The 18064-nt window shown below is 44.3% G+C and overlaps 1 protein-coding gene across 2 annotated transcripts in view; it reads right to left on the bottom strand.

The window, feature by feature from the left end:
* Nucleotides 1-10298: 10298 nt before the first annotated feature.
* Nucleotides 10299-18064, bottom strand: part of UBE2K (ubiquitin conjugating enzyme E2 K) — a 59489-nt gene continuing 51723 nt past the window's right edge. For both annotated transcript variants that reach the window (XM_055138096.1, XM_055138097.1), the window contains 3 exons: nt 16154-16253; nt 15355-15483; nt 10299-15135 (listed from right to left, as the gene is read on the bottom strand). In XM_055138096.1, the coding sequence (XP_054994071.1) occupies nt 15061-15135; nt 15355-15483; nt 16154-16253 (304 nt within the window). In that variant the 3' untranslated portion in view covers nt 10299-15060. The remainder of the gene's footprint in view (nt 15136-15354; nt 15484-16153; nt 16254-18064) is intronic.

Here is an 18064-nt window from a genome sequence, read left to right as displayed (position 1 = left end):
GATGCCTGGTACCCTTAGCACCATCTAAGTCCGGAGGGGCATGGTTTGGTGATAAAGTGCAAACTTTGCACTTGTTAGATCCTTGGCTCCTCTCCTCAAAATATGTACATATAAGGCCCCATTACTTTTCCTTATGGTGTAGAGAGCTGGGGATGAGACACTCAAATCTGGCAACATTCAAAAGTGACCCTTGACAGTGCTCAGAGCCAGTGGTGATCAGTGTACTGTATGCAACACAAGCACCTTAAACCCTGTGTGATCTTATGCGGGCGGGTGTGCAGAGGGGATGGGGACCATTCCCAGTAAAGCTCCGGGAATACTCCTGGCTCTGAGCTCAGAAATCACCCGGTGGTGCTCACGGGATCCTATGGAATACCAGGGATCAAACCCGAGTCAGCCATGTGCAAGGCAAGATACCCACCGTACTGTCTCCCTGGCTCTGGCCCCTTACATTCTCTCGTGCCCAAGTCTGGAACCTGGGTCAGACTAGTTATCCAGACCTAAATTGGGGCTCTTAAGATTTATCACTGAGACGTCTCCCACCCTCTTCTCATTTTCTAGTACTTCTATAGCAAAAAGCATTTCTGGAGTCAGAGTATTGTACAGGTAGTACAGGGTGTGCAGGACATGTGCCTGGTTCAAACCCTAACACCCCCATACGATCCCCTGAGCCTCAGGGAAGAGAGCAGTTGGAGAAATTAAGGCAGTTTTACTCAGCCATTGCAGGGACTGGGGCACGATGAAGAGATGGCTTGTCAATTGAGGAGGTGATTTCATATGGTTGGAAGTGTATAATTTGGCAGGTAACCTTTGTCTTGTACTGAGCAGATAACTGCGGGGCGGGGGTGGGGGGAACCACCCAACTATGCTCATGGCTTACTCCTAGTTCTGTGCTCAGGGATCCCTTCTGACGGGACCCATAGGAGGCGCCGACAATCAAGCCATGAACAAGGCAATTGCTTTACCTGCTGTACTAGAGACAATACTTACCTGAACTGTCTCCAGCCCCAAATACTCACTTTTTGTTTTGTTTTGTCTTGCCCACGTCTGAAACCCGGGTTATCCAGACCTAAATTTGGGCTCTTAAGATTTATCACGGAGGCATCTCCCACCAAGGCAACACTCAAGGATGTTCAGAGGCTATAAATAAAATAACTCAAGTGTGTTAGTTGGGTACTCAGTGATCGCTTCCCTCTTGGGAGTGGGACTTGGGAAATGGCACGGTGCACACACACTCATGGTCTTAACAGTACAACAGCAGTGCTTAGAGTCTCTTGTTAGAGCAGAAATAAAACAGTCATTAAAATGTGTTGGTTTGGGGCCGGAGCGATAGCACAGCGGGTAGGGCGTTTGCCTTGAATGCGGCCGACCCGGGTTCAATCCCTGGCATCCCATATGGTCCCCCAAGCACTGCCAGGAGCAATTCCTGAGTGCAAAGCCAGGAGTAACCCCTGAGCATCGCTGGGTGTGACCAAAAAAAAAAAAAAGCAAAATAAAATAAAATAAAATAAAATGTGTTGGTTTGGATTTTGGGGTCACAGACACTCAAGAGCTACTCCTGTCTGCATGTGGAGGGGACACTTCTCAAAGTGCTGAAGGGTCATGCACTACTGGGGATCGAACCCAGGCCTCCCACCTGCGAAGCATGCAACCAATCCCTTGAACTGTCTCCCCAGCCTTACCTCTTCTAGTTTTTGTTTTCTTTCTTTTTTTTTTAACCGTTTTTATTGAGGATCCAGGATTGTCAATGCTGTTGACAGTATTTTCCATGCATCCGTCATCCCAGCAACACACCCGCTAGCCTAGATGAGATCAGTTCTATGGACACACTCTCAGGGGTCTTTTTACTTTATTTGCGGATGGAGAGTTAGACACTTTCCCAAAGAGGCTTTTGGTCAATAAAATTTGCAGAGAGAAAGAACTGTTCTGCTCCGGTTGGCGCTGGTCAGTTGGCCCGAGGGAGCGCAGAGACTCCTTGACTTCCTTCCTCAGCCTCTCCCGCTGATTCCTGGCTACACCTTCTCTCCGGAAGCTGACACTCCGGAAACATCAGTCTTCCTCTGCTGGAATAGCACCTGCATCTTTTTGTGCAAGTTCTGTTCTTTGTCTTGGCTTTAGACCAGCAGTACTCAGGGGTTACTCCTGGCTCTGCACTCAGGAATCACTCCAGGTGGGGTCAGAGAACCATATGGAGTGCAGGGCTCGAACCTGGGTCGCCTGCATGTAAAGCAAATGCCCTTCCAGCTGTACTATCTCTCTGTCCCCTTCACTCACTTTCAAGAATCTGGCACCACTGGGGCTGGAGCAATAGCACAGCGGGTAGGGCGTTTGCCTTGCACTGCAGCCGACCCGGGTTCAAATCCCAAAATCCCAGCATCCCATATGGTCCCCTGAGCACCTCCAGGGATAATTCCTGAGTGCAGAGCCAGGAGTAACCCCTGTGCATCGCCGGGTGTGATCCAAAAAGCAAAAAAAAAAAAAAAAAAAAGAATCTGGCATCATTGACTTAGAGCCTCGTGAGACTGTTTAGTGCCTTGGACCATCACCCCATGGCGGAGATCACTGCGTCAGAGTGCTCCGAGACCTTCACTGTCCATGGCAGAACAAGTCTTGGGTGACATAGAGAACTGAGACATGTTTAGTGCAAGTAACTGTTAGTCATGCCACAATTTCAGGAGGCTTGAGCATAAGAAAGCCATCAAAAAGAAGTTGGTGGCCGGAGTGATAGCACAGTGGGTAGGGCGTTTGCCTTGCTCGGCCAACCCGGGTTGGATCCCCAGTACCCGATACCCGATACGGTCCCCCAAGCACCACCAGGAGTTAATTCCTGAGTGCAGAGCCAAGAGAAACCCCTGAGCATTGCTGGGTGTGAACCAGCAAGCAAAAAAAAGCAGTCAAGTTGGAGCACCAGCTAATGAACTGGGGAGCATGCTTAGCCGCTGGACCCACAGATTTGATCCTCAGCACTGCAAGGTCACCAGAACGGCACCAGAGTCCTGGCCTTGGGCTCAGGGGACCATATGCAGTGTTGGGAATTTGAACCAAAGTCAGTTGCATGCAAGGCAAACCTATTACTTCCTATACTATCTCTGGTCCTCATTTGAAAATGCTTCAAGTGTTTGTTTTCTTAGTTAGGTTTTGTTTTATTATGTGTGTATATTAATCTGTTCTTCTAAAGGTACAATAAATTCTTCATCACAAACTAGATGTATATTGCCAGGGACTGAAGCACAGTTTGTTTGGTTTTTTGTTTGGGAGCCACACCCAGTGACGGTCAGGGCTCTGCATTCAGTTGGCGATGCTCAGGGAACCGTGTGTACATGACCTTATGCTTGGGCACCAGAGATGGAGATAGGTCACGTGCAAGGTAAACACCCTATAAACGGCACTATCACTCCAGCCCAAACCCTCACACTTTGAAGTACAGCCCCAGCCTATATTTTTTCAATTGTCTTAACTATTTGTTTCTGTTGAAAGCTTCTCAAAAACAAAAAAAAAAAATTTTTTTGCTTTTTGGGTTACACCCAGCAATGCTCAAGGGTCATTCCTGGCTCTGAACTCAAGAATTTCTCTTGGCAGTACTCGGAGGACCATATGGGATGCCAAGGATCAAATCTGGGACAGCTGCATGCAAGGCAAATGCCCTACCTGCTGTACTATCACTCTGGCCCTGCTTCTCAAAATTTAATCTTACTGGGGCTGGAGTGGTAGCACAACGGGTAGGGCGTTTGCCTCGCACGCAGCCGACCCAGGTTCAATTCTCAGCATCCTATATGGCCTCCAGAGCACCGCCAGCAGTAACTCCTGAGTGGAGAGCCAGGAGTAACCCCTGTGCATCGCCGGGTGTAACCCAAAAAACAAAACAAAATAAAATAAAATAATTATGTAGGCTCACGGTGATTCATTTAAAAATAAAATAAATTTTAAAAAATAATCATGCAGGGTGAGGATTGAGTTACTCTCATTTAATTCTCATCTTTATTTTATTTATTTATTTATTTATTTTTTGCTTTTTGGGTCACACCTGGCAACACACAGAGGTTACTCCTGGCTCATGCACTCAGGAATTACTCCTGGCGGTGCTCGGGGGACCATATGGGATGCTGGGACTTGAACCCGGGTCGGCCGCGTGCAAGGCAAATGCCCTACCCGCTGTGCTATCTCTCCAGCCCCTAGTTTTTTTAATTTCTTTTTTTTTCTTTTCTTTTTGGGTCACACCGGCGATGGTCAGGGGTTACTCCTGATTCTGCACTCAGGAATTAGTCCTGGCAGTGCCCGGGGGGACCAAATGAGATGCTGGGAATCAAACCTGGTTCGGCCACATTCAAGGCAAACGCCCTACCAGCTATACTATCACTCCAGCCCCAGTTTTTTAAATTTCTTTTGGATTTGGGATCAGCCCAGACACAGGGCTTACTCCTAGCTCTGTGCTCAGGGATCACTGCTGGTGGTGCTCACGGGACCGTATGGGGTGGTGGGGGTTGAATCTGGGCAGCCAGGTACTAGACCAAGCACCCTACCCACTGGCACTCGGCACACACACTTGTTGTCTTTAAGGCCTATTCCTCCCACAGTTCAAACTTCACATTTCAGCGAGCCTCTTGCTTTTTTTTTTTTTTTTTTTTTTTTTGGCTTTTTAGGTCAGACCTGGTCACACCTGGTTACTCCTGGCTCATACACTCAGGAATTACTCCTGGCGCTGCTCGGGAGACCATATGGGATACTGGGAATCAACCCAGGTCAGCCTCATGCAAAGCAAATGCCCTACCCGCTGTACTTCAAGCCTCTTGCTTTTCCATATGCAACATTAGTACTTAGAAAGTAAAACATTCATCTGGTTTGTACTTTGTTGGACAGAACTCTCGCTCATTGTGGAGTTTATTCTGATCTTTTCATTGCTGTCAGCTTACATGTCATTTCCTTATGCCTTGGTCTGAGGAGAAGCAGCAATGAATGTGCCAACCTACTTCAGCTTTAAGTCGGAAGTCCTTATAGAATACTGAAAAGGGAAAAATAATTTCTAAATATCCTCATGAAGGAATATATCCTCATTAAGGAAAAGGATATTGGGCCAAAGAGAAAGCTCAACGGGCCAAGCATATAGTTTGCAAGAAGGAGACCCTGATATGATTTCCAGCTCCCTGAGCACTGCTTGAAGGAACCCAGGAGCACAGAGCTGGGAGTAACACTCAAGCACCAATGGGTCAGGCAGACCCCCTAAATAAAGCTCCCCTCCACAAAGACATACAGAGAGAGAGAGAGAGAGAGAGAGAGATCCCACATACACAAACACACACAGAGGGGGGTGGGGAAGGAGGATTTTAAAGCAGGAATACAAATTTGGGAACTGGAGAGACAGGAGAGCAGATAAGGAGCTTGCCTTGCTTGTATCTAACCTGGGTTTGATCACAAACACCTCATATGGATGGCCTCCAAGCACCACCAGGAGTAATTTCTGAGCACAGAACCAGCAGTAACCCTCTAAGCATCTCTGGCTGTGGCCCCAAAACAAAAACAAAATAATGTTTTGTTTGTTTGGGGGCCACACTCGGCAGTGCCCAGGCGTTCCTCCTGGCTCTGCACTCAGGAATCACTCCAAGTGGGCTCAGGGAACTGTATGGGATGCCAGGATTGAACCCGGTTGGCTGTGTGCATGGCAGCAAAGTGCTTCTCTTTTTCTTGCATTCCCACCCATCCCAATGTAAACTTTCACACAAAATGTGTCAAAAAATACATTTTGATCATCTTTTTGATCATCTTCGGACCATACTTATTTTTTATTCATTTTTTGTTTTTGGCTTGGGGGAGGATGAGGTGCCGGGCATTGAACCTGGAACGGGCTGATCACAAACTGCCCTTGATCTGTCTTCGCAGCCTCTTCTGGACCATTTCATCCTTCTAGCAGTTAGTTAACAGAATGACAGCTCAGAGTTACTTGGGAGTTTGTGTTCTGGATTTTTCTTCACATCCCCAAACCCTCAGTGGCTCTGTTATTACTCCTGTCTTACATTACTTACCACTTCATTTTAGTAGAGTCTATCTGTCAGGGCATTCGGAGAAAAGAGAAAAGAACATTACAAGACAAGGGGCCTGAGTATAGGGGCCTGAGTGATAGTACAGCAGGGAGAGAGTTTGCCTTGCACACAGCCAACCCAGGTTCAATCCCTGGCATCCCATATGGTCCCCCGATCCCTCAAGCACCTAGGAGTAATTCCGAATACAGAGCCAGGAGTAACCCCTGAGCATCATGAGAAGAGGAGGAGGAGGAGGAGGAGGAGGAGGAGGAGGAGGAGGAGGAGGAGGAGGAGGAGGAGGAGGAGGAGAAATCTGAATATATGAAACTAATTCACCTTCCATGCTAATAACAGTAGTAATGTGGTAGAATAAAGTGGTTTCCCAGGGCCAAAGTAGTAGTAGCCAAAAAAAAAAAAAAGATTGGGAGAGGATTTTTAAACAAATCTGAGTACTATAGAAGAGGCCTGGCCAAATAAAAAGAAAATTAAAATAAAAAGAAGATTGTACAGTGGGTAGGTAGTTTGCCTTGCACGAGGCTGACCCAGGTTCAATCCCTGGCACCCCATATGGTGCCCTGAACACCATCTGGAGTAATGTCTAAGTGCAGAGCCTAGAATAACACCTGAGTACCACCAAGTGTGGCCCCAAACCAAAAACAAAAGAGTAAAGGTTAAGTAAACTGTTGGGCCAGAGTGCGTACAGCAAGTATGGTGTCTGCCTTGCACGCGGCCACCTCTGCATTCATACCCAGCATCACAGATGCTTCTCTGAGCCCCACCTGGGATGAACCCTGAGCCCAGAGTCAAGGACAAAACCCTGGAGCTGGAGTGACAGCACCACAGGTAGGGCGTTTGCCTTTCATGTGACCGACATGAAAGTGTTTGATTCCCAGAATCTCATACGGTCCCCCGAGCACCAGCACCACCAGGAGTAATTCCTGGGTGCAGATTTAGGAGTAATCCTTGAGTACCATTGATCACGGTGCAAATACAATGTGTGTGTATACATATATATATATATATATATATATGTGTGTGTGTGTGTGTATATATTTAATAAATATATGTTAAAAAGCAAAGCAAATCAAAACCTACTCAAGAAGCAGTCTGTGCTTTTTGTTTGACTGTTGGCTTTTTGCACACCCGATGATGCTCAGGGATTCCTCCTGGCTCTGCACTCAGGAGTTACTCCTGGCAGTCCTCAGGGGACCATATGGGATGCTGGGGATGGAACATGGCTCTGCTGCGTGCAAGGCAAACCCCCTCCCCACTGTACTCCAGCCCCATATTTGTCTTTTCTTTTTTTTTTTTTGTTTTTTTTTGGGGGGGCCACACCTGACTGTGCTCTGGGCAGGGCTCGGAGTCTGTATTTGGTGCTGCATGCAAGGCACACTCCCCCCCCTGCTGTACTATCGCCCCAGGCCCCTTAGAAAAAAGATGGGGTGAGGGGACGCAGAGAGGGAGTGCAGGGATAGGCGCCTGCAGGGATAGGCACCTGCCTTGCATGCAGCTCACCTGGGTTTGGTCTCTGGTGCTCCATTGGGTCCCCTGAGCACTGCCAGGAGTGATCCCTGAACACAGAGCCTGGAGTAAGTCCTCAGCATCAATGGGTGTGGTCCCAAAACCTTAAATAAATAAATACTATGTCAAGGACTTAGCAAGAGCTGAAGTGCATATTTGGATGCAGACAGGGTCCGTGGACACAGGGCAAGCTCTGCAGGTAGATCTGGGTTTGATCCCCAGCAGCGCCCGATGCCCAAAGGCTGCGTCCCTGAATCCTGTCAGATACGGCCTAATAATAAAAGGGACAGTACTGGGGGCAGGAGAGATAGTATAGGGTAGGCAGCTTGCCTTGCGTGTGGCTGACCCTGACTTGATCCCTGGTATCCCACCACCCCCTAGGCATAGGTCCCGAGAGCACTACCAGGAGTAACCCCTGAGCAACACTGAGTGTGGCCCCAAAACCAAAGAAAGAAAAAAAGAGAAAGAAAAAGTATTAATCTACTAAAGTAATTGGTAAATTTGGGATTTGATAGTTCAATGGATCAAGCACATACTTTGCCCGTGGGAGGCTGAACTTTGATCTGATCCCTGGCACTGCACGGTCGGTCCCTAAGCATGAAATCAGCAACTGTCCCTGAGACTTGCTGTGTGTGGCTCAAAAAGCAAACTGGAAAAAGCAGCAGTTGAGAGCAGGGACAGAAAGTAAGGCTGCCGTTCTGAACAAACTGAAAATTAATACCGAAGAATTGATTTTTTTTTTTTTGCTTCAAAGTACTCAGGGATCACTTCTGATAGTCTCGGGAAGCAGATGCAGTGCTGGGGAGTGAACCCACATCTGCTGTGTGCAGGGAAGTGTCCAACCACAGCACTGTTCAGGGATTAGGTATTGGTGCAGTTTGCATATGGTTGTCTCCAACAAAGACACGTCTTGTCTACTTTTCCCCTTACATAATTTCTCTTTTTCTTTGTGTGTGTGGGGTAAGGTGGGGGGCACGGTGGGGCACCAGCCAAACAGTACTCAGCGAGCATATGCAATGCCTGGGATTAAACCAGGGCTGGTCGCATGCCTGGAATAAGCCCTCTACAATCTAAGTCTTAAGAATCCATTTTAGGGCTGGAGCGATAGCACAGCGGATAGGGCGTTTGCCTTGCACGTGGCCGACCCGGGTCCTATTTCCAGTATCCCATACAGTCCTGAGCACCGCCAGGAGTAATTCCTGAGTACAGAGCCAGGAGTAACCCCGTGCAGTGCCCAAAAAGAAAAAAAAATTTTTTTAAATATTTCATTTTATCTTTTCTCACCACACCCAATGGGCTTACTCCTGGCTCTGCACTCACAGTAACTCCTGTCGGGGCTCAGGGTGCCTAGGTAAGTCATGAGCAAGACAAATACTCAGTCCCCTGTCCTAGCTATGCCGCCCCTATCTTCTCTTTATCTGAGCTCCAAGTTTTTGTTTTGTTTTGGGTCACACCTGGCGATGCACAGGGGTTACTCCTGATTCATGCACTCAGGAATTACCCCTGGCGGTGCTCAGGGGACCATATGGGATGCTGGGAATCCAACCCGGGTTGGACGCATGCAAGCCAAATGCCCTACCCACTGTGCTATCTCTCCAGCCGTAACCTGTGCATGTTGCCCAAAATCACACTGCATACACAATGCTTCTGTGTGTACTAATGGCTGTCCTTGACCTTAAACTCTATTAGTGTGAAGATACGACTAAAAAGAAAAACCAAGAAGTTAGGACTGGAGTGACAGTACAGCAGTTAGGGTGCTTGCCTTACACAGGGCAGACCCGAGTTTGAAATCAGCACCTCATTGTCCCCAGAGCTCCCAGGAGTAACCCAGAGCCCAGAACCAGGAGTAAGACCTGAGCATGACTGGCTGTGACTCAAACTCGAAGGAGAGAAAAAATAAAAAACCAAGCAGTTAGTCAAGGGTCTGGAGTATCACTCCATGACAGAGCGCCTGCCTTACAGCTGTGGACCCCAGAGCTCAGCACAACAGCCCAAAGTTGAAATATATCAGGTCTAAGTGAAGAACAGGAATGTGATGAACTGCAGACCAGAATAACATAGAGGGATATGTATATATTACTTAGTAATCTGGAGGCAACCTAACGAACAAAACCTGCTATCAAAATTGTTCCACAAGTGGCCACAGTACAGCAGGTAAGGCGCTTGCCCTGCAAGCAGTTGACCTGGGTTGGACTCCTGGTTACCAAGTAGGGACTTCGGAGTCCAGAGCCAGGATTAAGCCCTGAGCAGCGGTATGCCAAATATCCCCTTCTTAATGAATTGTTGTAACAAACTCAGCCTACGATTACTTTGAATTTGCATACCTTTAAAATTTTTGCCTTCCTGCGTTTAATCTAGAACTGGAGTCTTTTTGACTTGACATGTCAGAGCATTTGAAGATGAATCTGAAAACAGCTTGCACTATACAAAGAATCACGCAACTATGAACTTAACCCTCTGTGGGAAAGTGACTATTTTTGCCTCCCAAGAATTCCAAGGGCACAAGGACGACTTGGCCAGGCAACACTTGGCCATCTGGGCCAGTGGACGCTGGAGGGTGACAAGCGGCTCGTTCCCAAGTCTGTGGTGCTGGGAAGGATCACGATGGCCGGGGCAGCACCATGCCAACGCGATGCTGGGTTCTGGCCTTGGATTACAGCCTACCTGGTGGTGGTCAGGAGACCCTACACAGCGCTTGGCTTGTACACCCCTCCCTGCTGGATCTCACCCTTATTAAATGACAATTTACAATAGGAAGAGAAGGATGAAAAACTTGTTTTACTCAATGTAAATGGGGGTGAGGGGGCATGAACATCATAACGTAAACACGTATGTAGAGGCTGCAAAGAGGTTCATGAAGAGAGCACTTAATACTGGTACTCAGAGTGGCTGACAGCTAGTCTGAATGCCCAAGAGACAGCTTCATCATTTGAAATCAGTAGCATGAGCTCTACCAATGCAGTATTAATACAGGCAGGGGTAACCGGACAGTACAAGGACTCTACCCACCCCCCGTAATAGCACTCTTTTCCAGACTTTCTCAAATAGCTTTACTTTCAGTATGCTAAACCTTGAGTACCCAACCAAACAATATTCCTATTTTCAAATAACTTTAATCAGGAATAAACAATTTCAGCTTGTTTCTGAAAGACTTACTTGCCTAAAATAGTTTGCTTCCTTGTTTAACTGCTCGTCTTTAACAGAGTAACCAGAAAGAAAATATAAACCATTTTAAGGGGAAAACATGCATGCATTTATTTTTAAGAATTCCCAGTAAGGGGGAAAAAAAATTCAACATCTTTAAAAATGTGTTTATTTTTTAAAAAAATCAGTTGTGTACAAAAGTGTTTTTTAGTTTTTAATTCTCAAGACAATACCCTACCCTCCACCCACAGCCCACCCTGTTTCAACGGTCTTTCTGGAAACCCACCCATTTTCCCCTTACAGGAAGTTAACGGCTCAGAATAGACCCTCCTACAGAATTTGTCATCACTAACAGATTGTTTAGAATAGAGATCTAGAGAAGCTAACAAGCAAGGTCCTTTCCCAGTGAGGTTCATGAGAGTCCCTAGAATGGCAGTAGACTTCCAGCAGACACCACAGCAAAGCACCATCAGTTGCTGAAAGCTGAAAAATAGATATTTTCAATAGTATTTCATTTCTATTGGAAAAGTCTTTAAATTACATTAAATAAGTCTCTTCCCCCCAAAAAAGAAATAGTCTAGCTTTTATTATGATGCCTGTAAAAGTAGCTAACAGCAAGCACACAAGGATCATTTGACAGCACAGTGCAATTTGCATCCATTCACCCCCTTGAACCAATTGATAAAACTGTGCCACACTTCATTAGCAGCACGGCTGGAGTCATCAAGCAGATGACACACTCACAACTGACATTTAGGTGAGGACCACAGGTATATGAGGAACAGATCAGTCCAATAAAGCAGTAATGGAACAAACGGGCTTGGGGAGAAACTGGTATGCCCCTACCCTATGCCACAATGTTCTGACCCATACTGCAACAGTGCAAACAGAACAGGTGACATACTGTGCAGACACTGCAGGAAAGTCAGACTTGGGGAGGGAGGCCATTTACTAGGAAATACTTCAAGTTGTCTTCTTCCCCAGTCGCAGCAAAGAGCTGATGTCAAGCACTGATTTTAAACTAACAGTGAAAATGCCAAAAAATTAATGGTTTGTACCCTGGAATTAAAATTTCTTGAACTAGAAAAAATTGATTAATATATCATTTTGTAAAAATTGTGAAATCAAGTTAACTGTAAACAGACGGCTTCCTTTTTTGACACCCAAATGTTGTTTCCATCTATGTACAAAAGAAGGTATACCTGGCTCGAACTCTTCACTTCCTGAATTAATTTTAAATCTTTAAATTAAGTGTTATATTGTGTTGCTACAAGGATTATAGGAACATTATCATATTCCTATTACAAAGTTTTTAAAAGCTCAAATCAGGCATACACTTAAAGCAAGATCTGCTTTTCACATTGATAAACTCATTTGCAGCTTAGTAAACAAACAATGTGAAATGCTGCATTCTGTAGTGCATAAAAAAGTAATATCCACTTAACGGCCAATTCTTTTTCATACTTAAACGATTATTTTGCATAGTTTTTAAGTGCCATCAACAATCACATGTGAAAATCTCCCAAAAGGAAAAAAGTTGGCTTTCATTTCATAAATGCTTCTCCTCAAAATCAAAATATTCAAAAAAGAAAAAATAATCTGAATTCAAACATTAACATTTCCTTCAGTGTCTTTAAATCAGTTATAATTTCAAACATTTGAAGGAATTAATTCAGATCATCTACTCAGTACCAAGTTCCTCATATATTTTATATACCAATTACTGTACACTTATTTGGGTTGAAAATTGCTATTCATTTTGTAATGAAATACAACTAGTTGTTTGTTCTTTTAAAAGTCAGGCACATACTCAGGAAAGAAATGGCAGAATAAAATTCTTATTGACTTAAACAAATAGGTTGCCTGCCCTAAAAGGTATTATAGTATGTTTTTTCCCCCAACATCATTTCTGAAGGCTGTTAAATGACAAATTGTAAAATTTCTACCAGGGTCACCTTTTCCCTATGTACCTGAAATTTTAGCGTCTTTTTAACAAGCAGATACAAGACCACAGGAAAAAAAAGTCTATTGCCTTGATCTCTAGGCTTAGGAAAAGAAATCTACATGTAGAGTAAGTGGAAAAAACAAGCTCAGGTGCTAGGAGTGTCACTCAGCGGCAGAGCACAGACGTGCATGGCACCCACGGAAACGAGCACACACAGAAACAACGGCCAACAGCAAAAAGCCCAGGAGGACAGTAGGAGTGTGCCAGGAAAGGAGAGAGAACATCACATTAGACATAAATGAGGTAAATTTCTGGAATGAAAATGCATCCTGGAGAAGCTCTCCCCAGAGGTTATGCTCTGATGTCCTGGGCCCTGGGCGTGCCGCAGCACTGTGCCTTCTCTGTGCCTGCACCGTGTCAGAGGGAAGGAACGGCGGCCTCCGCGGGGAAGTCACCTGCCGGACCTTAGCAGAAAGCCTCTACGTTCTCTCTCTCCTTTGTCTGAACAGAAGACAATTAAATGTACCCTGGCAATGTAGGTGAACAGTAAACTGGGAGGAGATGTGAGATATTTGAAAGAATTCAAACATTACTAAAGTCACCAAGCTGCCCTTCACTAAAAAAATTCTAACAATGAAACAAAATTATCCACATGTTCACACAATCCCACCTTACTTCAAAATATAAAGTACATGGTTTCAGCTATTTAAAATAAATAAAATCTTGATTCCTTTGGCATCTTTAGAAAGTAACTAAACTACAACAATGAAAGGAGGTGATTGTATAAAGAAATTTATGCTTAAGGAAACATACAGGGCAAAAAAACATAGCAACTTGCACTTAGTTTGCAGTAATACAACTACAAGAGTTTACTGTCGATTAGGAAAGCCTTACAAGTTTCTTGAAGAACCTTCACATCTTTAATATTACAGTATTATTTAATAATGGTCCTTTTATTGCTTCTAAGATTATTGAGAAGTCAAATGAAATTATGCTGAATTAATGATTTAAAATGGTTCTCCCACACATATGATAATAACTTAGGATAAATAACACTTGAGGAAAGCAAACCTTCTATGACGACTTCCAATATACAGCCTTGCTTTAATTCATTCTGATTCCATTACATTTTTATTATTTTATATTGGTCCTGAAAATTTACTAAGAATTGTTTCTGTGTATGGAACTGTCTGCATAAATCCATTTCAACCTTCATAAAATGGTCACATTAGTGTTTGAGCTTGCAAAACTAATAATTTTCAAACTTTTGAACTCAGAATGAAATGTAACTTTAATATGAATAGAAAGTCTGACTATATACAAGAAGTAAAGTTTTCAATTTTCATATCAGAAACATCATAAAGAAAGCTAGATTTTATAACACACTTCTATTCCTATGTGCATTTGAAGTATGTACAAGTAAAACACCAACACAGCTTTCATGAATCGGTAGGGATAAGTGGAAGTGTGATTTTTAAAGTATTTGAAAAGTAGTCTCAGCCAAAATTAGGCTAAAAACTGCTAATAGTGGATTTCTTCCTTTAATGATCTCACACACACACACAAAAATCTGTTTAAATACAGATGTCAAATTTGCCAAGGAACTAAGTTGGGTTTTTTCATTAAATCTGGAAATACTGTAACATTCAGTATTCACTGCTTTTCCTAGAGAAAATTGGTAGCTCCATTTTCACAATCTTACTTAAGCTTTCCAAGTAGAGAATTGTGACAAAAATATTTCAAATGGACAACCTAAAAATGGAGCAAGAATAAGGTCCTTCATTGTATTTCCTCATGAAATATAGAGAAAATTGCTCTTAGAATATTAGCTGTGTGGTGAGGGGGGGAAAACATATGGTGTCCCAGTCTGTTGACAAGGACAAAAGGCTCTGAATAGGTCACCATATTCAATTCTGAATAAATTTTATAGGTTAGAATTCTCAAATGCTTAAAATGGTGGTCTCTTCAGCTACCATCCTAAGTCAAGTACAAGCATGCAAGTCAAGTCACAGGCACAGAGATCCATGGTAGAAACAGTAGGTAGCTGGGATGCAACACCAACAGTCGGAATGGCCCTGACACACTCAAAATATTGTCTTAATTATTCAACGAAGTCCTGAAGCAAACTTTTGCTAGTCTTGGTACACTGCTAAACACTAAAGTAGCATGTTTTTTCCATGGTTTTTAGCTTAGCTGAAAGAATTTTTACACTATCAAGAAAAAAAATTAAAGTATTTCCCCTTTTTAAATTTACACAGACGTTTAATTAGCTTTATTTACATAGCAGGGATTTTTTTTTTCAGTCTCCAATGGTGCCTAGATAACATCATTAGGCAAGAATGCCAGTTTAAAAGAAATCTATGCAGAATCCTAAAAATAACAGATGGTGATTCGCCTCAAGAGGGGCCAGCCTGACTCCACCAGCAGCGCCGTGCCTCAGTTACTGAGAAGCAGTTCTGTTGCAGTCTCTACGTCCCAGGACTTTGAAGACAAGGCCACTATTACTGCATTCTGTGGAGAAAGAAGGAAGAAGATCAAATCAAAATGATTATGAAATACTGAATCACTATATGTTGAGAACTCATTAAAAAAATAAAAATAATAATTAAAAAACCCACCCACACCAACCCCCCCAGCAAGTTCATCAAACTAGACTTAAATTTCCTGAAATTCATCAACAATAATTTATAAATCAAGTTATATAAAATCAACGTGCATTTATGTACTTACCCTATCAAAGCCCATAGCACATAAATTTTCTATTTTTTTTGTATATTCTGGACTAGAAACTGGCGCTCCAGCATACACATGTGCCCAGAGTCGAGCTGTCTGTTTGAACATTTCAGGGTTTTGTTTGTACTATAAGAGGAGGAAAAAAAATCGATTGACATGACAGTAGTAACAATATTAAATATTATTAGACAATGAACTTAAGTTCCTAAAAATCTGGTTTCCTAAATAAAACTAATTTAATATAAATTGTTAAAATGTGACTGGTTTTCATGCAGATTATGTCACTTAACACTGCTTATCTGAAACTATGACTTACAAGTTGTTTACAGAAGAGAGGAAGATAAGTAAATGGGCACTGATCTTCAGTAGGAACTGCACACTGGAGGGGCGAACAGGATGGGGGGCAGTCATGGGCAGGAAACCCTACCAGTACAGTACTAGGAACCACAGGGCTGGCGTGGGAGCGGGGAGGGGTGCCTGCCAGGAAGGCAGGCTGGGGGGATGGGAGGGAACTGGGGACACTGGTGAAGGAACTGGTGTTGGAACAAAGTATGCCTGAAACTCAATCGTGAGCAAAAGGAGAAGAAAGGAAACCACTCTGAAATTGCGTTCCAATGGACGTATTCGCCCCTGTGTTATAAAGTCAGTTACTAAAGGTGACAGTCATGCAGACAGGACTGGCTACCTTGGGGCCAGGGAGGTAGCGCAAAGGGCTGGAGCACATACTCTGCAGCAGGAGACCTCGGCATCACCCCGGAAGGCCCCACCCCGCCCCGCCGCAAAGCAGTCATCTTACTTGATTTGCTACCACTGCATCTTGAGGATCATCGGGTTCTGCAGCCGCCAACAGTGCTTGCAATGACAATAATACCGTGCGCAGAGTCATCGCTGCTGCCCTGGTGTTTAAAGACAATTAAAATTAGGTAAGAAAGCTCTATGTGAGAACAACAAAGTGGACATTTTCTCATTTTTTGTTTTTTATTTTATTTTATTTTTTGCTTTTTGGGTCACACCCGGCGATGCATAGGGGTTACTCCTGGCTTTGCACTCAGGAATTACTCCTGGTGATGCTTGGGGAACCATATGGGATGCCAGGGATCGAACCCAGGTCGACCGCCTGCAAAGCAAACACCCTACCTGCTGTGCTATTTATTGCTCCAGCCCCCAAAGTGAAACTTTTCTAAATGAAAACATATCATTAAACAAAAATCACGTAGTTTGGACAAAAGTGCTTTTGCAGCAGGCAGAACACTTCGCTTGCAAGCAGCAGACCAGGTTTGGAATCTCTCGCACCTCATACGGCCAAGCCCCACCAGCAGTGTGCCCTGTGGCCCCCATTCTTTATTTACAAACTTTTAATATACTTACAGTATTATGTGGGGTTCTGGGCCATACCCAGGAGGGCTCATGGGATGTTATATAGTGCAGTTTCAAACCTGGGTGGATCACATGCAAGGCATGTGCCTTATCTGCTAGACTGTCTCTTTGGCGCTAAAATTCATTTTTTTAAAAAGTGGGTCAGGAATACAGATTGTCGGTGACAGTAGTAAATCCACGAAACCATATTTTTGGGAGTTGGGGAGGGGAGAACACACATACACACAGTGGTGCTTAGGGCTTACTTCTGGCTCTGCACTCATGGATCACTCCTGGCAGGTTCAGGGGATCATATGGGGTCCTGGGAATCAAACCCAGCTGGTCGTGTGCAAGGCTAATGCCCTACACTGTACAAATCACTCTGGTCCTGTGAAACTTTTCTTCATGATACTCTAAAGTAAATACCCATTTACTTTCAAACTTCACAAGTTCTGTCATGGCACATTACAACTTAATTAAGCAAGGCTATTTATTCTGCAGAACCAGTAAAGTAAAAGTGGCTTTACATTCATAGTAGCTTTTTATTCCTTGACCAATCTATCCTTTTAGAGATGATGAAAGAAGTAAAGAACTCGGCATGGAGTGGGGGAGGAGGGGAAAAGAACGTAGTTAGAACACTTAAAAAACTAGGGGAATTCCTCAATTACTACAAGAATGAAGGTCCTTTTAAGGTTAACAAAGTAGGGGCTGAGGGGCTGGAGTGATAGCACAGCGGGTAGGGCGTTTGCCTTGCACGCGGCCAACTTGGGTTCGATTCCCAGCATCCCATATGGTCCTCTGAGCACTGCCAGGGATTATTCCTGAGTGCAGAGCCAGGAGTAACCTCTGTGCATTGTCAGGTGTGACCCCCCCCAAAAAAAGGTTAACAAAGTAGAGTACTAAAGTAAGTCTCCATAAAATCCAGAGCTGCGGACGGTGAGAGACAATACAGCAGGCAAGGTATCTGCCTCACAGTCGACCCCAGTGTGGATCCCTGGCACCCCATGTGATCCTCTGCCAGAAACAATCCCTGAGCACCGAGCAAGCCCTGAAAACAGCTGCGTGGTCCAAAACCAAAACAACCAAAACCCCCCACGGGTGAGATTGTAACCCATCTATGGATCCTATCTGGAGCGACAGCAGAAAAATGTTAAAAGGAGAATAACGGTTAACTTCACTATATGGTCTCAGACTCCAAGATGAAAGAAACTGGGCTTGCTCCTGAGTCCATGCTCTCGCTTGCCTGCTTCCACAATGGAAAGCCCTGTGTTCTCTTAAACACACGTCCCCTCTTTCGTCTCTGCTCACTTCTTTCTAAGTATGATTCAATAAAAACTATCTTGGGGGACGC

This window comes from Sorex araneus, chromosome 5 (assembly GCF_027595985.1).
Source record: "Sorex araneus isolate mSorAra2 chromosome 5, mSorAra2.pri, whole genome shotgun sequence".
Lineage (NCBI taxonomy): Eukaryota > Metazoa > Chordata > Mammalia > Eulipotyphla > Soricidae > Sorex > Sorex araneus.
Note: the sequence above shows the minus strand (reverse complement) of the source record. Positions and strands in the feature narration are given on the sequence as shown.